The sequence below is a fragment of the Equus quagga genome, chromosome 13, assembly GCF_021613505.1.
Source record: "Equus quagga isolate Etosha38 chromosome 13, UCLA_HA_Equagga_1.0, whole genome shotgun sequence".
NCBI lineage: Eukaryota > Metazoa > Chordata > Mammalia > Perissodactyla > Equidae > Equus > Equus quagga.
In genome coordinates, this window is record NC_060279.1 from 103,712,374 (window position 1) to 103,734,366 (window position 21,993).

The 21,993-nt window shown below is 46.2% G+C and overlaps 1 protein-coding gene across 1 annotated transcript in view; it reads right to left on the reverse strand.

The window, feature by feature from the left end:
• GPATCH1 (G-patch domain containing 1) overlaps positions 1–21,349 on the reverse strand; it is a 38,455-nt gene extending 17,106 nt beyond the window's left edge. The window contains exons 1-12 of the mRNA XM_046683420.1: positions 21,268–21,349; positions 16,288–16,422; positions 13,977–14,062; positions 12,525–12,685; positions 11,804–11,901; positions 11,222–11,280; positions 10,589–10,831; positions 9,432–9,579; positions 6,405–6,484; positions 3,354–3,558; positions 1,421–1,717; positions 274–452 (exon numbers count right to left, since the gene is read on the reverse strand). Of these exons, the coding sequence (XP_046539376.1) occupies positions 274–452; positions 1,421–1,717; positions 3,354–3,558; positions 6,405–6,484; positions 9,432–9,579; positions 10,589–10,831; positions 11,222–11,280; positions 11,804–11,901; positions 12,525–12,685; positions 13,977–14,062; positions 16,288–16,422; positions 21,268–21,340 (1,764 nt within the window). The 5' untranslated portion in view covers positions 21,341–21,349. The remainder of the gene's footprint in view (positions 1–273; positions 453–1,420; positions 1,718–3,353; positions 3,559–6,404; positions 6,485–9,431; positions 9,580–10,588; positions 10,832–11,221; positions 11,281–11,803; positions 11,902–12,524; positions 12,686–13,976; positions 14,063–16,287; positions 16,423–21,267) is intronic.
• Between the last annotated feature and the right edge of the window lie 644 nt (positions 21,350–21,993).

The following is a 21,993-nucleotide window of genomic DNA, read 5'->3' on the forward strand; positions in this document are numbered from 1 at the left end:
TGGGAAAAGACATTCATTCTGTTTCATCAAGTGGTCACATAGGTGACCTGACCGCACTCCCATCTTAAAGTTTTCAAGCAATCTCCCAAAATTACAAAACAGCTTATGCTGCAACATTTTTGCTCAAGTACACTGGAAGCTAAAAGCATAAAATGAGTTCTTATTCTATAATGTCATGTGTAATTTAACCTCTTCACTGAGGGATTTAACATATTTGGCTATACTATCTTTTAATTTTAAAATTCACCAGGTAGGGACACGATGGAGACAGACCTCTTGGTCTCGAGGGACTTCCACCTGATCTGAATCGTCCTCCTCCTTGGCATGAGTGAACCTGGAGGACAAGGTCGAGTGGGAAGACACGTACAGCAGGGCTGCCCGGGAAAACTCATCCCGCTCCCGGCCTCGCTCCCACTCCGTCATACTGGGATCCAGACATTGTTCCAGAGCATCTACGGTACAGAGAACAAGAAACCGCTTCACTCCTAGGAAAAGCATGGGGCTTGAAGGAGAACACCTGGAGGGCACCACTTTACCCCTGCAGATTTCACCAGAAGAGACACAAATCCTCATTCCGGTTTTTGAGAGCAGCGGGAGGAGGTCCTTCGCAGGTAACATTGCTCTCTCCCTCAAAATAGTGCTTAGATTGAATTCTGTCTACCACATATAGCAGAGAAAAACATTGGGGGATTAACGCTTAGTTACATCTTCAAACAAGGAACTTGTCACCACTCCCAAACAGTAATAAGTTCATCCCAACTATATTAAAAGTCTTGGCAGAAAAGTAGTGCTTTCTCTAACCTTTTTTTAATTTAACGAACAACAGGAGTGTGGGCTCTTGGTAGGAAGTGAAGGCACAGTAGACGAAGATCTGCTCCTGAAAACCAATCTGTCTAATTTGCTGACGACCCCTCACAAGGACTACTGCGTCTAACAGCAAGCCCTCTCCTCACGCTTGTCATGTTTACTGCACAGATCAGAGAGTGATTTTTGCCCCCATGCAATGGTTCACCAGCCAACTATCTTTTTAAGTCAAATTTTAGACTACGATTTAGGGCTGGACGGTTGGGATCTTAAGATAAAGTGGGAGCCGATCTTGTTCTCTCAGTGTGAGATGCAACACTAACAGAAGTCAAGCCCTTGCAAACAGTAAATGGCCTGTAATTTAGCATCAGCCACTGCCAAGGCATGTTCTCTGCTTAAACAGCTATGTCTGGGACATGAGATATAGAGAAACATAATCTAATTGTTCTTGTTTTCTAAGGTCAAGAGCTAGGGACTGAAATCTTTGCCCTGTTTGCAGTAGGAAAAGCAAACACTGGCAGAACAGGATCTGTCAACTTTCAGTCTGGGACAAGGGCCAGAAGAGCCAGAATGCTACCCCTGGCTGAGAAGCGGGAGACCCAGGCCCAGCACCCACCTTTACGACCCCGTTTCATATTTACTAAAAACTCTTCATATCGTTTTTGCTTTTCTGGATCTTTTGCAAAAGGTTTGAAGCTGCTGGCTCTTGTGGTGGCTGTCCCACCGCTCAACGCCACGTGCCAAGAGCAGTGTCCAACGTCTGCAGGCAAGGGCTGGGCTCTGCTGCCTGAGGCGTGCTGGGCCAGACTCCTGGCCTTGACCTGGGCTGCTTTAAGGTCAGTTGCCTGCTTCATTTCTTTGATTCTCTCTTTATCTTTTTGCGACAGAAATTCTAACACTGAAGTAGCTGACCCTAAAGAAAAACAATAATAGTGATGAAAAGTATCTTAAGACAACTATATTAACATTTCTCTCTATAGACATTTTCAATATCACAAACACATAATTGGAAATAAGTATTTTACATTTAGTGTTTCATCTGTATTCACATCCCTGTGACCCAGACAGTAATAAAATAATGAGATTCCTATTTTACAGTTGGCAAAAGTGGAGATTAATACATGGACATTCATTAGGCCAGCAAGTGGTCCGAGAACGAGGAAGCAGATTTCCCAAACTCTGGACCTCCAGCCTGTGGTAGCACCATCTCCACAGTCCTGCCCAGCACAAGCCCTGGTTCAGACACAGCTGCCCATCAAGCACTCAGGTGTGTCACAAACGCTTGCTAAGTACCCACTCTGTGCCAGGGACTGGCCTGGGCCTGGAAGAACCACACAGACAAGGTCCTGCTCTCACTAGTGAGGGGGACGGACGTTAAAGCCAAAAGTCAACACCAGAGATGGCCCTGAGAGGAGAACAGTGAAAATAACAGGGTGACAGATGAGACGGCTGGTGGCGGGGGTGGAGGAATAGGGAACCAGCTTATACGGCGGGCAGGGAAGGCCTGGAAGGGCCCTCTGAGGAGATAATATTTGAGATAAGTTCTAAGTAAAAAGGAGCCAAAGTACGAGGGAAGAGCAGAGGCAGAGGAAACAGCAAACATGAAGGTCCCGAGGCAGCATCACGGTTGGCAGGTTCCGACGGCAGAAAGGAGGATCCTGAGCCGAGACCACAGGGGTTAAGGGAAAGTGGTATAAGATTCGGCTGGAAAGGCAGGCAGGGCTGGATCCACAGGGCCTTGGGGGAGTCTGGATCCTCCTTCAGTGTGAGAAGTACTGGAGCGTCTTCAGGGGGTAGTGATAAAATTTGCTTCACCTAGCTGCTGTCGAGGAGAAAGGACTGCGGAGGAGAAACAGGGTGACCAGTAAGGAGGCTGCTGCAATGGTCCAGGTGAGAGAAGACGGGCGCTCAGCCCAGGGCGGAAGCAGCGGCAGTGCAGACCGTGGACGGACTCCCCACGCATACTGCGGGGAGCGTGAGAGCACTTGCTGAGGGACTGCGCAGGGGAGGGGAAAGCGAAGGTGAGGAGCTCAGAATTAGGATTCCTACGGGAACCAGGCGTTCCGTTTGGGCCTATTACAGCTGAGAGCGCCAGTTTGCCTCTCAGAGTCTTCCTGCTCCAGCCCAGAGGGGACTCTCCCCATCTGCCCGCTTTCAGACACACTCCTTCCTCTCAGGCTTTCAGGAAAAGAACCACAGTACTCTTTTTCCCTTAGAAAAAAAAATCACACGTTCCCAGGCTGTGCAGAGAAAGTGAAGGCACTCAGGTGCCTGGTGTTCACCACACTCCTGGACAATTATGAAAAGTCTAAAACTGCCAAATTTAAGACAAACATTGTGATTTTAATGACACAACCCAACTGATCATGGGAAAACAAGTCTTAAGAAGTAAAGGATGTGAACACTGTTATCTGTGCTGTCCACACTTTTATTCCCACGGTTTGGGAATATGAAATCATGTATAAAAATTTCAATAGGAAAACAACTTTCCATTTTGATAACTCAGATTATTATAAATGTAATGATTTTAATCTTTCCATGGCACATACCTTTAATAGGCGTTTCTCCCAGCAACTCCCCCCGCTTGGAGGCATTCAGTTGGTGCCTACTGTGTGTCCCTGGGTCATGCATTGGCTTTCCAGCTGACTCCGATAATACCTGAAGTAAGTGGGAGTTCTCTGAGCTTGCAGCTACCACAGGCCTGAAATAATGCACTGGTCGATAGTCTCTTGGCAATTCAGGTGGCGGATAAATCTTATAAAAACAAAACAGAACAAAACTCAGAAAATATCGACTGCAAGATCATCATGTTTGATGTAACCAAGAAAACTAATTACCTCTGAGTGCTGTTAGCCCCCTCCCTTGCCCAGGCTAACATCCAGCAGGTGGGTACACTGGGAACAGCCTGTCCAGGTGTCCAGCCAGCATCCATTCTGGATCGGACAGTCACCAGAACTACACTATTCTAATGACCAGGAATTTTTAATATCACCCCTACCCGCTTCTACACAGATACACTAACAGGCACGTTTTATTTGAGGAGAACAATAAAGATGATAACAGTTAACACAATGTATAGGCCAACATGCAGAACTGGCCTACTGTGAACCAGAAAATTTAGAAAAGCATGATTCAAGGGTTAGGGAAAAAAATTTCAAATAAGTTACTTATAAATTCAGAATTCTTTTTCTGGTTATGTTTCAGTTCCAAATTGCAGCTTCAGGGCTTTTTTATTAATCTGAGTTATTTCTAATTCAAAAGCTGACTGAACTGAAATTGAAATATATTTGGGAAATTCAGGCATTAATGATGGCAGAACAGACAAGTTAAAAGAAACTATTAGATTTTTTTTTTGCTAACATCCATTGCCAATCCTCCTCTGTTTCTGCTTGAGGAAGATTAGCTCTGAGCTAACATCTGGGCCAATCTTCCTCTATTTAGTGTGTGGGTCGCTGCCTCAGCATGGCTGACAAATGTTATAGGCCCCCAGGAACCGAACCTGGGCCGCCAAAGCGGGATACGTGGAACTTTAACCACTCGGCCATGGGGCCAGCCCCTAGATATTTTTAAATTACTGCACTACATGGTCTCCCTTGCTCCTGATCTACAAACGCATATTTATGGGCAGTCCTATTTAGGCCGTTTTGTAGATTTTTCAGCCACCTGACACTCGGAGCTCCCCCGTAACCAGTGAAGCACGGATGCTCTCTGGCTGTGGTTCTTGGCCCCAGCTGCACACTGCGCTCCCCTGAGGAGTATACAATACTGATGCCTGTCCCGCCCCCCAGAGTCAGCTACAACTGGAGTTCCCCCAACTTCCCAGGCGGCTGTAATGTGTGGCCTGGGGTGAGCACCTAGCACGAGGAACGCCCATGAAAGTGGGGTATTGTCATTGTGAGGAAATCTCATTTTTCATCATCTTAGCCTGACCACTCTCTCTGAAAAACACTGACTCCCAAACCAGCAAATACTCTCAGGTGACACAAAAGTCCAGAAGAGCATGACAGAAAGGAGGGTGTGTACACACGGCTCTTCTTCATATCCTCCATTAGATTCGAAAACTTTCACTCCCTCCGCCACATCATGGTTCTGTTTGGCCTCTGAATTCAGAGGCTGGGTTTTCAGGCACATATTTGGAAAATGTGCCTGTCTGTGAAAGGCTAGGTGGACGCAGCCCCCATCTGAATCACTCAGGCCCAAAGCCCGACTCCAGTGGGGAGCGCCTGGGGACCCCAGCGCCTGTCTCTTCATTTCTGGCACTCTGCCCCACTCCAGTGAATCTGTGTGTCTGGCTGGCTGGCACCCTCACTGGACAGGAGCTACATGGGAGCCAAGACTCAGTCCTGTTCATCCTTGAACTCTGAGTCAAGCATGTACTTCTCAGCCTTTTTTATGCTTCCCTTTCATACATGTAAACGCTCACATTCTCCTTAGACTTTACTGGACATTTCTGGTAATAATAGCAGCTTACTATGTGCCCAACACTGTTCTAAATATATTCTGCTCACTGTTACAACACATTAACTATCACAACTAAACAAATCAAAGCCACTGACACCAAATGTGGTTTCTCAGGCTGCACTGCTCGCAGCCTCCCCTGTTCTGGAGAACCACAGGCGAAGCCACGGAGGTACTTAACAAACGTTTGTTGCATAAAAAACAAAAACCCAAGGGCTGGCCCAGTGGCGCAGTGGTTAAGTTCATGCACTCCGCTTTGGTGGCCTGGGGTTCGCAGGCTCAGATCCCGGTGCAGACCTACACATTATTTGTCAAGTCACGCTGTGGCAGTGTCCCACATAGAAAACAGAGGAAGATGGGCACAGATACTAGCTTAGGGACAATCTTGCTCAAGCAAAAAGAGGAAGACTGGCAACAGATGTTAGCTCAGGGACAATCTTCCTCACCAAAAAAAAAAAAAAAAAAAAGCCAATTAAAGTGTGGAACAATCTAGAAAAAGGATGCCAACAAGGCAAATGGCCAGCCGCCCCTCCTGGACTACTAACACCCACAACGAACTTGTGTTGCCTGCCTGTGAGCACGTGGCTCTGACGGGCGTTAAAGAGCACCGCCTGGAGCACCATCTGGCCTAAGCTGTAACAAAACGCCACACACGCAGGACTCTCTGGAACGGCATTTGGAGATCTCGGCGGGACCTGACCCACACTCTCGGCTCCCCGGCTTCTGCTCACCCCGGCAAGGCGCCCAGGGAGCGACGCCCACACCAGCCAATGCGCTTCACGTGTTGAGGAGTCAGGGCTACGGGTTATAACGGCTTTTGGAAGCTTTCTGCTTTTCCTTAAATTACGTTGCCCCTAGAATTACATTAATTCCATTCTCCCACTAGTGTCTAGTCTAATTCTTTTTTAATAAAAATAACCACTCACTTGAAGTTTGCCTTTAAAAGATTAGCAATTAGCTGTTTTGAATACAGTGTGGCTACTGACTGACATTTCTAATATAGAATATGTTTCCCGGACAAGTAACTAGGCTGTTGCTTTTTGAAAACAGAATTTACTTCTCTTTTTAGCTATTAATAAAATAACTCAGATTACATAGCAGCAAATATTTTAAGTATTAAACAAGTTAAAAAAAATTCTTACTTTCTTAGAAGATAAAGGTTTAGAAGCCAAGGAAAATCCATCCAAAATTTTGCCAACATATCGAAGATCTTTCTCTGATTCTACAAAATGATATCATTGATTAATTCCAGAAGCAGAGATTAGACTAAGACAAAGACGTCAGCTTTTTATCTCCAAGAACATAAACATCACCGTCATAGTGCTATCAGGCGGAAGGAACGGCACTAAAGCCCTCACACCTCTGTTGACTCAGTGACTGGCAGCCCAGCCCGCACCATGCTCAGCTGACTAGGCTGCCCAGGACGCCAGGCCTCGGCCCTCCAAGCAAGCACCTCCACGCCGTTTTCAGACAAAGGACCGGAGGTCCTAAGCTAAGGGGCACCAAAAATATACTCTGTGGGGCAAAAGATCACACGAAATACCAGCAAGAAGACAAGTACGTATAAAAGGGAAAATCGTAACTGTGAGAAAGTCGTTTCTAAAACTAGGTGAAGAGCCATGGGGAGACTACCTCCCATTTCCTTAGCAACTATCCAAATAAGGCAGACAAGCAACACAAGCAGGTCACCCGTAATCTAATCTGAGTACAAATTAAAAGGTACTTCTGTCTTCTTGCCCAGTGAAATTCTAACAGGAGATAAGGATCACTAATTCAGGAAGCGGTGACCCCGCCCTCTGACTTGGAGCCTGAGGTTGTCTGTGGTCATGGAGACAAGCCCATTGACAGTGGCTCTGACTCTCAAGGACTTCTGCGCAGGCGGTTATGTCAAAAGTCCCCATGCACAAACTGTACCTCGTGCAGGGAGAAACCCCTTCTGGATGACCACCTGAGTCCTGAGGCAGGCACAGCCCCCGCAGTGCAGCCGGGCTGAGGTTTCCAGCCACTCATAATGCAGCCCCACTCGGGAACTACCCTGCCTACAATCATTCTTCGTACTTTAACTGATATTGAACTTTCGTACCAGCTCCTGGAAGGTCCTAAAATTCTGTAGTGTAATTTGGGATTAGTTTGCACATTCTTGGCATTTTTTAATCTTTTAAAACTCAGTAATTTCACTTTTATCAATTTATTCTCAAGAAATGGAGAGCAGATGAGCACAAAGATAGAGCCAGAAGAATACTTATTATAGCCCTATTGATCATGGAAAAAAAATAAGAACAATTAAAAAATCAACCATGAAGATTGGCTAAATATAGAGTCACTCAATGAAAAACCATAAGGTTGAAACTATAGATGCTGTGGCCCTCGGGGTGGGAGAGGCGGCCAGGGAGGAGGGGGCAAGGTGGGGGCTGGGGAGCTCAGGGGAGGCACCAGCCATGCTTGACATGGGAGGGAATCAATCAGCCAGGGCAAAAGACTTACACAAAGGAAAAGCCAAAGATTTGATTCAGAAGGTAGATTTAAATATGTATGTTTATTATAGATTTGTGATTATTATATAATTAACACATTACATTAATATTAGTAAAAGAGTATGTGTTAATGTATTGATATAATCAATACAGTTAATAAGTGACATACATTAATATAATCTATAATAATATTAATGAATATATAACATATTAATATATTATTTATCTTCTTTTAAATTATAAAAATAATACATAGTCAGCAGAAAAACCCAAAAATATAGGTAACCAAAAGGAAGCAAATAAGAGTAGCCTGAGTACAACCCAGGGGTAACGCTCCTAATCTCTGGGTGCACAACCTAGAAGCATCTTGGGTACAACCCTAGGGTTTCTTTGTGGTGGTGATGAGAGAGGCAACTCATATGTACAGAGTGCTTGCAGCGCCCCTGGCATGTTCTAAGCCCTTTATGCACATTAAAATCCCCGTGTCATGCCATTGTCCAGACAAGGACACTGAGGCACAGAGAGGTTAAGCAGCTTGCCCAAAGTCACGGCTGCTAACAGGGGAGAGCCATGGCCGGAACTCAGGCAGTCTGTCCTCAGAGTCTGTGTTCACAACCAGGAAGCAAACTACCTCTACAAACTGTTCTGCATCTGCTTTTCCTCTTCTAGAAACTCAAAACAGGCACCGTTTTGGGGAGTAATGCTTACATTATTTAGATTATTTCAATGTGTATGCTTTAGATGTATTTTATAAGAGGTAAAGCAAACTTTATCTGACTACAGCTAAAAATGTCCAACCAGATTGTTTCATCTCAGGTCTCACCTCCTTACTTTATTTAGGTGGTTATGATTACCATAACCAAAGCAAAGTAGGTGCCATTTATGCAGTCTTTGGGGTAGGTACTGTGCAAACACTGACTTATGCCATTTAATCCTCACGATGACCCCTGGAGTAGATTTTATCCTCACGTTACAAATGATGCCCAGTGAGGTGACAAGCCTCGCCCAAGGTCACACAGTTGGGCAGCAGAGAGCTGTAATCTAAATCCAGATCTGATTCACTCCAAATCACATGCCATTAATACCCACTCCATACTGACTCCTCCCTACATCTTTTCTGAAAAAAACCCTGAAATACTACTGAGAACCATAGGATCAAAACCACTACAGACTCCAACTTGAAATTCAAATTGTGTTGAGAGATGTCCATCTGCTAGCCCAGCAAGAGGCCCTAAGAACCAGGACTCAAGTGATGACACAGGCTGGGTGCCAGGCTCCATTTGCTGCAGGCCCTCAGAGTACCTAGACCAGGTCCCCACACCTGGCCTTCTGACCTGCTACTTGAGTTGGCCTACTTTGGTCACCTGCCCAGTTCCTTGAGCTGGGAGTGCTTCCCCTGACCCACTGCAGCTCTGACCAGCACCACAAGCACTTGTCCACACACTCACTCCTGCCCGGAGTCCAGTCCTCTTCCTCCTCCCCACCGCTGCCCTGTCTTGACAGCTGGCATTGGCACTGATCTGGTCAAAATCCTGCTTCGTCTTACTTCCCACACTGGGCCTCTCTTGCCCCATTTTGTTTCTTACCCTGCATCTTGGACCAACAAACCCCTAGGCCTGGAGGCTGACACTCCAGTATTAATCCTGCAGTCCCTTCTGACCATCCTGACCATCAACTGCATGTCTATGGAATTACCTTTCTGACTTTTATATTGCCTGGGTGCTGTCCAGCCATAGAGTCCATCTCCAGGCTCCTCGTCCTTCAAAACGGTATCATACTTGGATAGAGTTTCTGTGGCATAGATATCATCATCTTCCTCTTCCAGGGCACCAACACCAAAAGCCTTCAAAATCAAGGTTTCAAATTAGCAATTACAGGTTTTAGGGTATGTCTGCATTGAAGGATAAGGCTATTTTAAAGATGTGATTGAACAGACCACATTAGCACTGCAAGATCAGCAGGAGAGAGGTGAATGGGAGCCCCAGATTAACAAATACACTCAAGTCCTTTGGAAACCAATGACCGGAAGTGAAGGCCATGCCTCCAGCTCTGGGGTTATCCCCCAGGCCCAGCAGCAGCTGAGAGTCTGGGTTCCGGCACGGAAGAGGAGTGAGTGCACACGCAGGCAGCCGTGCGGGAGGAGAAATGGGGCCTCCAGCAGGAGAAAGGCAGAATGCTCACCTACGCTGCAGTGTGGCCTGGGGCCAGCACTGGTGACTGGCTCTGAAGACCACCACTACTATGGCTGCTCTGAGAACTCCTAATCTTTGTGGGGAATGGCCCCCAACAAGGATCGCTTTTTGTTAAAAGGATTGAAAAAAAACATGAACAGGAAAGAAAGGGCAATAATGAAATTTTCTACATGTGATTTAGGAGAGAACCTCTGAATCCATTTGAGAGGACAGGCAATCAGTGAAGGCTCTCCATCTCCTCAAAGGTAAAAAGCAGGGCTCTCAAGTAAAACCTACACCCATGTTCCCAACTCGGGGCTTGTCCAGGAGGTAGGGAAACGTGGACCTGAACTTGGAGAGGCAGACGGCAAGTCAACTATGAACTAAACCAAGGGGCGAGTGTGGCTTTCCCTCGGCCTCACGAGGTGTGGGAGAGCAGTCCTCACTCCTGGGAGCACACAAACGCCACCAGGAGCATCAGGCCAGAGGTGCTCAGGAGCACACATGCAAATCAAGAAGGTGTGCTTCACACGTCCTCAAAAAAGATCCTAAGGAAAACACAACCGCCTCAGTCGCCACACAGGAGTGAATAACGAGGGCCTACTCTGGGGCAAACAGAACACGGAAGGTATTCTCATTTCTCAATGGTTCCATGTTTAAACAAAACAGAAACACTTTTACCTGGCCTGAAATTCCCAATTTTCTTCCTTTATTCACTCCAATATCTCCAAGAAGATTGCTGGCCCCCTCAGGTCCCTCACCGAAAAGGTTAAAATGTTCTCCCGAGGTCCCAAACAGCGCTTGGCGGGGATCCAGACCCTTGTATGCCAGTCCGTGCACATTATCTTTGGGTGTGAAATCCACAGGTGTGACATCTTTGGGTGCAAAGGTGACATTTTCTGGCAGGTAGTCATCATCTTCGTCCTATTTTACACAGTAGAATGAAGGTGAGTCACTGCCTGGCATAGAGTCAGCCTGTAACATACTGATTTCAAAGGCAGTGATTAATTCCAAACAGAACCACCAGCAAACTTTCATTTACGCATTACAAATGACTAAATCAAGTCCCTGAACAAATGATATTAACGGAAACAACTCCATTTCAAGAATCTGAACAGACTGACTTGGGATCCCTATGGTGCTGGCAGGATGTTAAATACATTATCTGACAGAGGAGGATGGTTTTAGGGTGTGGGTATTTCATTGTAATGGGATCCGACTGAATTCTAAAATTGTTTCCAATCCTAACATTTCACATTCATGAAATAACAGATGCTACTGTACCAAATTGACAGTCAGTCATCCATACGATACCTCAGACCCTTCAGAGCCTCCGGGGGGTAAGGCACAGCCGTAGACTTTTACTCCGGGATCTAGAAAGGAGATTGCAAGGCATTAGTCATGAGTGACTAAGTATAAAGAGAGCTGACGGACAGTCTTCAGAGGGACATGGCTCTGCTTGTAAAAGGTGCGACAGCTTTAGCGTCAGAGACTGATCACTCGGGAACTGCTTTCCACCAGCCCCTTCCCCACCCACACTCAGGGAATAATGTGCTCCGTGAGGAACCACTACTGCTCCAGCTCCACAAAGAACCCCAAAGAAATTATTGCTCCTTCCAAGAGTCCACAGTTTGGCTGGGAAGACCAAGGGCGAGGAATAGATAGCAAGCAATCATGTTAAACTAGAACACAGTTGTGGTAAAGGTAGGAAGGAAGAACTTTCATATGTTGCTGGTGGGAGTGTAAACTAGGACAATTCTTCTGGAAAGCTATTGCACATTACACACAAAAAAACCTTAAAATACATGCATACCACTTGACCCAGCAACTTTATTTCTAGAAACACACGATCATTAAAAAGTATGCCGTAGAATTAATGACAATCAATATACACACCAGGTTTTTGTCGGCGTGGTCTTCTCTTTACTCGAGGACCAATTCCTTGTCCTTCCTTCCAGCCCATTTTTCTTAGCAATTCAAAACCAACAGATAATCTAGGACATCAAGGCATTGAAAGTGAATTTCTTTTTGTAACACTAGAGAACAGTAGGGAATACGCAGCCCACTTCCTGCCTGAGCCCTTTCCCCGATCCATATCAGAACTGCATGGCCCTGCCGTTCCAGCCACGGCTGACTGGTTTTGGGGTGCACGCTTGACCTGGGGAAGTTGATCAGATGCCCTCTCTCCCAGGCCTTTGGAATGGGCACATAGGGACTCTAGATGGTCAAGCATGTGGCCTGGGACCATGATGGTCTGAGGCTGCCACATTAGGCCACATGCCCAGGAGCAGAACAAGAAAGGTTGCAGAAAAAGAGAGTAGAATGGGGCAGATAGAAGAAAGCCCATAAAGCTTGGGAGGCAAGGGGTGGGAGGGAAGCCGCCCAGTTCCTAACAGCTCTCCAGCCCCCATGAGCTCCAGTAGCACGGCTAGTGGCGGGAGCTCTAGAACACCCCGTGCAATAACAGTGCAAGATCCTTTCAACAAAACCCCTTTCTGCACTCCAGCTAGGCTAAGGGCTTCTCCTACTTGCAACCAAAATTCTGTAAGGAAGATTATCATATATATGCAAAGCAGTGATGCCAAGATCAGAAAAGTCAGAATTAAATTCTTCTCACTTTGCTGGTGTTATGAGGTCATCAAGCAGCGTGGCTCCAGGAATAGGGGCAGTAGCAGCTGCTAACTGCCTGGCTTTTTCTCGTATTCTGTCTTTGGTTTTAGAAGCAAAATCATCTGTGGTAACAATCGCTTTAGGCGCTATCCCAAATTCACTAAGATCCTTAAAAAAAATTCAAACAGAATTACTTACATTATTTGGAAAGTGACTAAACATGATATATCACATAGCTTTATTTCTTCAAAAAAAAAGTTAAACAACAAAATTGAGTTAGGAATCAGTGGAGTGGCTGACTACACACTGACTCTGGAACCCTCACATGAGCTAAGGACAGGGACATGACAGTGGCAACTCTGTGAAGCCTAGGAAGACAGGAAGTAAGCACCGTGCTCTTCTCGGACAATATTTCAAAGGTCAGTCGAAGTGGCAAATCTTAGAGTCACAGGCAGCAAGGATCCGTGTGTGTGCTGAGGCGGGAGTAGGGTTAGGGAGTGGAGGTTCATGGCTTACCTAAGCCGGTCATTTTCATCCCATTTTCCTTGCCAGGGACTGCTTTAAGAAGGGGCATTTAAAACCATTTGTTCAAGCAGATGTGAGGGAAAATCCACTGCAGGATTTATGTGAATAGTTTCCTTGCTCTCAAGATACCATGAAGAAAGTCCTCTTTCCACTGGATAACGTCGCCCTGGATGGGCCACTTAGAACTACTGCAGCCACCCTGCAACCCCGAGGACAGCTAGTATAAGAACAAGCTGACACGCAGAAGGTGGCTGAGAGGAGAGGGCATGGGGCCTCACTCACACCTGGGCTTCCTATTACACGAGATAATCTTCCTCACAGATTACACTAGTCAAATAGGAAGGGCAAGCCTCTGACCCACAGCCTACAGCATGCTGATAGAAGTCTTTTAATTAATCTTTATCATAAACAAATCCATGACTAGGCTTTAAGGTAACAGAGGTTTAATTTTAAAACAAAACGGAGCACACCCTGCAGGCTGTGGGGCCACTTTGGAAGCCCCACCAAGAAGTTGGCAGTCTCAGGATGTTTTCACGATGTGCCCAGAGGCCTGCACGTGACTCCCTTTGACTCCTGTCTCCAGTCTGGTTACTCAGTGTCCCCTAAAGGGCACTCGCATGAGTCACTGTGGAAGGCTGCAACGCGGCACCATGGAGGCCGCACTGGGGACACCCGGAGCTTTTTCAAGTAAATTTGCCTATACGTGATTTTCCCCTTGCACTCCTGACTTTAGAAACTGGCCCCAGCATCAGACGCTACTCCTGTCAAGGAGATCCATTGATGTGCAAGGCACTGTAGTCCAAATACCTAAAAGATAAGGCCTTATAAACAAAGAGGAAATTGTACACAACTTTCGAGGGAGAGAGAAGGTATTACAAAAACCAACCACGCACGTCCCACCAGCTAACTGGTAATTAAAGTTTTGCACACCCACCTCTTCGTCCATAAAATCTTCAGGACCAAGAACAGATCTGTCTGCTCTGTTCTGTCGTGAAGACACGAAGGACGAGGGTGTCCATCCTTCAAAGAAAAGAGTTTAGAATGTTATAATCCTAGACAGTATTTCAGTTTATAACTAAATAATTAAATAACACATATGGACTTGAAACCCCCAATAACTACAAACTCTTACCTGCTTCCCATCTCACTGCTCATATAGACATAATTATTCCACACAAACTTTTTTTTTGGAGAAGATTAGCCCTGAGCTAACATCTGCTGCCAATCCTCTTCTTTTTGCTGAGGAAGACTGGCCCTGAGCTAACATCCGTGCCCATCTTCCTCTACTTTATATGTGGGACGCCTGCCACAGCATGGCTTGACACGCGGTGCGTAGGTCTGTACCCGGGATCCAAACCAGCGAACCCCAGGCCGCCGAAGCAGAACGTGCACACTTAACCACTGCGCCACCAGGCCAGCCCCGACACAAACTTCTTATTAATCCTCAAAGCCCCATATCTGCTGCCAGAACTTAGTGGATACAGTGAGGTTTCCCCATAAGAATTTGGAACCAAGAACAATCAAATTATACATTGAAAGCTAAACTGTGAAAGGAACACAAGTAGAGCCGAGCAGGAAGATGCAAGGTCACCTTAAAAGGCCAGAACAGCCAGAGACCAGCAGGACAGCAACCTACACTATCGTATTAACATATCAAAGAAACAATATGTCCAGGTGCATTACTCAGCCATGAAAGGATGGCTGAAGAGCAAGTCACAGAAGCAATGCAGGCAACGTTAAGGGTGCCCTGCCCCAAGGACTCAACCTGGCTAGTCTAAGGGCAGTAATGGCCACAGCAGGCCCTCAATTCCATCAAACATCTGAGTCCTGTAACCAGCACCCCTGTCCCCCATCCATGGTCACCAAGCATGTGCTGCACCTCAAGAGAAATGTAGTGAAATGGAGGTGAAATGTCTCTGTAACCCTCTACAGGTAAACTTGTTTAGTTTTCTCTGAGAGTGACAAGTTTCCTACAAGAATCCTGAGGAGCTGAGAAGTGTGGGGTACATCTGCTTTGGCTGGTGGGTGGAGTAGGCTTCTCGGCCAACCTGGGAGATAGCCCAGGAGAGTGAGGATCTGCCCTCCTGGGCAATACCCTGGGCGCAGCACCTCCCTCCACTTCAGATTTCTATAGTCTTTGCCCTATTTCTGCACAGTCTCTGAATCTGTCACTCCTAACGGCAAAGAGATATTTCATTGTATTAACATGTCACAGCCTACCTGACTAATCATTTGAGCTGGGCTCACTTTTCAATCATAATACACAGCACAGCCATAGTTGTAACAATCAGTAATGTATTAGCGTACTTCTTTAGGCACAAACCCTACTGTCATTTTTAACATTTTAAGTGTGCTATTTTAACAGTGCCTTAGTTACCTTAATCTGCTTTTCTTAATAATAAGGCTGAATATTCCACACAGCATTTCTACCTCCTCTGGAGCAAACTGTTCAAATGCTTCGACCATTTGCTCAGTGCACTGATCTTTATGCATTCTGAATATTGAACTTTAGCCATCTTATTTACCCCAACTATTGTTTTTACGTGGCTTTTTTTTCCTCCTTGCATTGCTTTCCATCTTTATTTTACTACTGTTGTTGTGTACTGCTTTCTAAATATTCGTAAAAGATCTGCCCCATCCTGTTCTGAATAATTGCTACATGAGTTAATCACCTTCCATTCACATCTGACATGTATCAGCCATTTTTCTTCCAGTTTCTACGATAAAACATTAAAAAACACACATACTTTAAACCATACAGAATTTATTATATTGCATAATGTGAAGAGTCTAATGGCTTTTTCTCCAGGTTGAGAGCACGTACTGACAAGAGCAGCAGCTCTTACCCTCAGTGGCCTCATCTACAGGCCAGCGGTGCTACCTGCTACCTGCCCTCGTTAGTCACCGAGTTGGGGGAGATGAGGATTGCTCAGCGAACCCTTGTGACAGCACTGTGTGCATGGCAAGACGCAATACAAAACGGAAGGCATTATCATCACTTAATCATCTGCTTAGGATGTATGTATTTTTTTAAAAGTGAACGAAAACTCTTTCACCGATAGTTGTAATCGATGAATAACACATAAGTTGACTCTGGAAACATACCAAACATTCAAAGAACTCAAAAGACTACAGTGTATGTGCTAAAATGTTTAAAGAAGAAGGTTTTTTAAAGCAGAGAGGGGCCTTATGATATTCAATCCTTGGCTTTAGCAATATCACAGCTGTAAGTAGGAAAATCATACCTTCTTTCGAGCCAACAGTATTGAAGTACCCAGCAGAGAAACCACCACTGAAGGCTCCGTGAAATCGTTTATACCTTCCCTTTTCATCTCTGACAGTCTGATCCTGAAGAGGAATTGGTTTCTTTGGTCTTTCACCTGAAAAAAACATTTTGAATGAGAAAGAGAGAAATGGATGGTGGGTTAGAAAAAATTTAGGAAAAACGTTATTTCTTAAACATAATGAATTGTTCACTTTTTGTAACTTCAAATATGAACATTTTAATTGTTATTATTCCTAGACTCTACTAGCTTATATAGTTTAAAAAACAATACGTTTTATCAAGCTTCTTTATAGTTCTAAGATAACTATAAATATTTCTTATTTATATTAGAAATATATTTTAGGAAATGGCCTGCTTTTCCCACTAAATTACATTATGAAAACCAAATTACATTGGGGGTGAGGGTGCAAATAGAGCTGAACTCTGCTGGTGCTGAAGGAGGCAACTTGCTGGGATGGCACACGGCGTGCAGAGCTTTGCGACAGAAGCAACACTTCTCTATCTCATCTGGAACTTCACGGCATCCCCAACTCCAGAATCTTTCCTTTGGTATTGCCCATTTCCCCCATATCTTAAGAGTTTCTTTATTTCTGGGAATCTCCTGATTCCATAGTTACTACTATTTAAACTTGTTTCTTTTCCTACTTTGTTAAAAGGGCTGGGTTACTACATTACACAAACAAAAAGGGATTGAATACATTTCAGCCTAGCCTAAAAATTCCTTCAGTGTAATGTTTCAGGTACTATGACACAAATTACTGCCTAATTTTATCAACTCCAATTCAAAATTCTGAATATACATAAAATAAAAAGTAACCATCAAGTTATTTTCAACTACTCAGTGCAGAAAGCAAGTTATACAGTTGCTAAGGACAAGGGGTTGAGAGTCACAGTGCTCTGGAGTGTAAGGCCAACTCCACCTTTACTGGCACTGGGACCTTGGTAAATTTAACCCCTTTGTGCTTCGATTTCCTCACCTGTAAAATGGGGATGACAGTAATAGTAACAGCTATTTCATAAGAGTTGTTATGCAAATTAAATGAGATAAGGTCTCTCAGCAAGAAGAGGGATATACAATAAATACTTTTAAAGTACTAGCTGCTATTGCTGCCCTTACTATTATATGCAGTAGGTAAGATATACCCTGAAGTCCATGTGTACCGGTTACTTCAATGATTAAGCCAGTTCCTACTTTTGGAAGACAGAACAAAAAGTGAAGGAACTTCCAGCCTCAGAGTCCTAAAGTCTGACTTACAGCTTGTGAAGTTTTTGGGGCATTTCTAGAGTATAACCCACAGCAGGGTAGTCCAGAGCTCAGGTTCTGAAGACCTGGAGACTGGATTCAAATCCCGCTCCCTGACTACTTGCTAGCTTTGTGATCTTGGACAAGTTACTTGATCTCTCTAAGCCTCAGCCTCCACAGCTGCAAAATGAGGGTTATAACAGAGCCTACCTGGTAGGGTGGCACGAGGATTAAATACCACGTGCAGAGAGCTGAACACACTGCCCAGCCACAGCGAAGCTCAGTTAATATCAGCTACAATTTCCCTTCACTCTAAAGAAGTTAATTGTAACTTGGGTCCCAGAATCAAAGATCTTCACCATTTCTCAGAAGCACAGCACACATGCCATCACTGCACGTGCACCCAGCATGATTCCTGGCTAAGGGGGGCTTCTTTCTCAATCTTGGCACTATTGACAGTTTGTGCTGGATAATTCTTCGTGGTGGGGGACTGTCTTGTGCAGTGTAGGATGTTTAGCAGCATCCCTGGCCTGTAACACTAGATGCCAGTAGCATAGCCCCACCACAGCATGACAACAAAAAAAGTCTCCAGACATTGCCAAATGTCCCCTGTGGTGCAACATCATCCCTAGTTGAGAAGCACTGTGTTAAGGTGAGAGAGGACAGGTCCTGCCAGTGCTAGGTGCTGTTCTTGCTCTGTTCTCAAGTGCTCCTGGTCTGCAAAGGGAGATAAGATCCACAGACAACTACATGGCGGCAGACGATGGTGGCCGACCAGCGTGGCCGACTAGGTCCCACAGGGCTCCAAAGTGGGGGCACCACCTCTAACCACAGCATGGGAAAACTCCAGGGAGGAGGCGGCATTTCAGCCAGGCCCTGTTATAATTATTACCACTAATAACAACTAATCCCTTCCTTTCCCACTTATTATCTCATTTATCACACCCTGATAAGGATGCTCTGATTAAGTAACTGCTCTACAGTTCACAGCTAATAAGCACAAAGCTGAAATCAGATCTCATTTCTGCCTCCAAGCCAGGGATGCCACCCATACTGTTCCTCACTGGTTCCCTGATCAAAAGGATAGTGAGGGCCTCACCACGGAAGCAGCCCTGTCCTAGACCCTGGGTGTGGAAAACTAAACCCACCTTTGTCCCTGTTCCCAGAATGCTCAGAGCCCAGCAGAGGAGACCTGCGCATGGAGGAACTCTTCCGACAATGTGCAAGGACCACAACACCGCAGTCACCCCAGGCACGAGCAGAATCTGACAGCTGCAGACAGGGACACAATTCCCAACAGAGGCACTAACTCCATCAGTAAACAGGAGGTCTAAAAGGGCGCTGTCCAATGTTGTGAGAAAGTAGTCTAGCCTGACTGGAGGCCAGGGAAGGAGTGGAAGACCGAACCAGAAGGGCAGACAGTGCAGAGGGCCCTGAACACGGTGCTGCAGGGTCTGTGGCGTGTGGGTGATGGGAGCCACAGGTAATTTTCAGTGGGAGAGTCACAGCATCGAGGAGGAGAAAAATAATGCTAAAATTAATCCGGGTACAGGAGGAGCTAGAGATGAGGAGAATTCTAGAGCCAAGTGGAAGTGTCTAAGGAAAGAGTAGATAAGTACTAGTGCCTCCTTCCTTCAAAGCCAAAGGGCCCATGGGAGTATGGGTGACAGTTTGACCACTGTCTTTTAACCAATAAACCTTTCTGTCAGGGCTAGCAACTTTAATTAAATGGTGGAGTCCCTCCTCTACCAATGTTTGTCTAACCTGTCACCAAAACTTCAAAGAAGGAAGTAAAAGTGATTATTGGTCTAGCATATCGTAAAATGTAGTCAGAGTGCATTTAAACTTCAAAGTGCTTAGGAAACAGTGACTCAATCCTCAAAAACTTCTAATACTGAGAAGTTAAAGAATGAATTTAGGCTAGGGAAAAAAAAAAAGTCTATAAATCAAATGTCCCTTCCTTCCACTTCAAAAGCATGGTTAAACCACGCAGCTTCATTTCAGATTTTGCAAGCCATCAAAGCAGGAAGAATTAGGAAAATATAGGAGAGACACGAACAGCTGCCTAACAGCTGGAACAGCCTCCACTCATGCATGTGTAACTCTTGCCTTCTTCCTGCATATCTAAAGTCTAAGCACTGTGCGAGGCACCCCATCCTGCCTTCCCAGCTTTCCCTGTTAGTCCACATAGGCTATCTTCTACATCACACACTTTCGCACCTGTGAACCTTGTACTTTTGCTCTCCACTAGATCTGAAACTCCTCATATAAAGGATCTTTGTCAACAAGTTCTCTGAGATCATGGGGTGATGCGTTTGCCAATAAAGCTAATGTGATCTTAGGTTGTATTAAAGAAGCATAGTCTAGAATGAAGGACATGCTAGTAATGGCCCTGCTCTACCCAAACTCTGGTCCCATACTTGGAGAAAGGCTCTGACACATTACAGTTAAGGGGACTTTAAATGGAATTTATTAGAGAACTGAGCATGTGGAGTGTGGTACACAGATGTCTTAGAGGAAATGCAAGGGCTGTCTTCAAACACATAAGAAGATGTCAAGAGACTAACATTTCTCTGTCTTTTGTAAGCAAAGGGTAGAAGCAGGGCCAGGATCTGGCAGAAGTTTCTAATGATTAGACCCGCCTGGAGGGAATAAGAGGGTAATCAGTGGCAATGTCCCAGGAGAAGTACAATGAACCTGACAGGACATGGTCAAGGTGGGAAAAAAAAGACCCCACCAACAGGAGATCTGCACATAACTCCTGGCTCACCATGCTTCCTCTGTCTTTCCCACAAGGCTAGCCCCGCCGTCAGCCCTTATTGGGCACTCCATACATACTTTGCTGAACAAATTAAGTCATTATGGGGACCAGACCAGAAACATGGGAGAGCACCTTGCTTCACCTTGCCCTCACCTCCACATTCCACCAGCAAGTCTGGTCAGCTCTGCTTTCAAAGTCTATCTCACCTCAGACTACTACTTACCACCATCCCTGCTAACACTCCAGTCCAAGCCACCATCATCTCCAGACCTCTTTTTGCTAATCTCCCTGCTTCACTCTTGCTCACCCCCAACCGGCCTATTCTCAAATTCGAGGACGGAATAATCTCTAAAATATACATCCCTCCCTTGTGTGGCCCCCCTACCCCGCCCAATGACTCTCCTACACTTAGTACAAAATCCAAACTCCCTTCCCATACCAAGTAAGATCCAACCCCTGCCTCCCCCTCTGACATCATCTTCTTGCAGTCTCTCTCTGGTGCCCTCTGCTCCACCCACACCACTCCTGCCTGTCCCTCAGTTTGCCAAACTGGCTCCGACTTCAGAGCCTTTGCACTTGCTGTTCCCTCTGCCTGAATGCTCTTCCCCCAGATCTTCATATGGCTGGTTCCTTCCTCTGTTTCAGGTCTGAGCTCAAACGTCCTCCCCTAGGGAAGGTACTGCCTCACCATGCCCCCACTCTCTCACGAGCCTGTTTGTCATCTTTCTATTTCCCATCCCTCCGGGTCTTTCATCCGTCCCTTCAAAATGCGAGCATCCCGAAAGCACGGCGCACGCCTATCTCGTCGCTGTTCCCAGCGCCCGCAGCTTTTCCCCGGGCCAGCCGAGGCCTGGCACAGGGTTGTCCATCTTTGCCCAGAATCCTGAACCCTCGGCTTGTTTTCCGTAGGGCCCAGCGGCCAATCTGGTCCGCACCTTCTTCCAGGGGCTCCAGGCCGGTCCCATAGCTGACCAAGTCCTCGTCGCTGTCACTGTCCTGCGCCGCCATCCTGCTCCGTGTCGGGCCCCGCCCCCTCGCTACGGAGGCCTCGACGGGCCAAAAGCCTTCTGCTCTTTCTCCTCCGCGAACGGAAGCGATGTTCTCAGCGGCGGTCCAGGGATGTGCCCACCCCACCCGGCGTGCCTCGGCGTCTGGGGGTTCTCAGACTCGGCTTGTGGGAGGCGGACTCGGGCAGGAGTTGCCTCGGAGGCTTTGGCACCACGACATCCCGTCCTAGCTCCGCTCAGCCGGTCAGGGGGAAGCACCTGCGAGAAGCTGGAAGCCACGTCCGGCCGGAGGGCGAGTTCTTCGTGAAGAGACAGCAGATATCTGCCCACCGCCCCTTTGGTCCCTGGCCCCAGCTCCCCTTCCCCTGCCAGCAGACACTGCTCCCCTCCGTCCCTGCATTAGTGGAGTCCCCGTCCAGACCTGTGGAAGGACTCACAGACACGGCAACCCTGATGCCCATGGTGAAGGCACATGGACATGAAGGCACATGGAGCTCGGGACACTTGGTCAAGGAGAAAAATAAAGAAAGAAGAGAATAGAAGAAAAGGAGAGAAAGAAAGCAGTAAAGGGGAGAGGAGGAAAACAGGAATAAAGCTAGAGAAGAAGAGAAAAGGAAAGAACTGAAAAGACAAAGAAAGCCAAGAGAAAAGGTG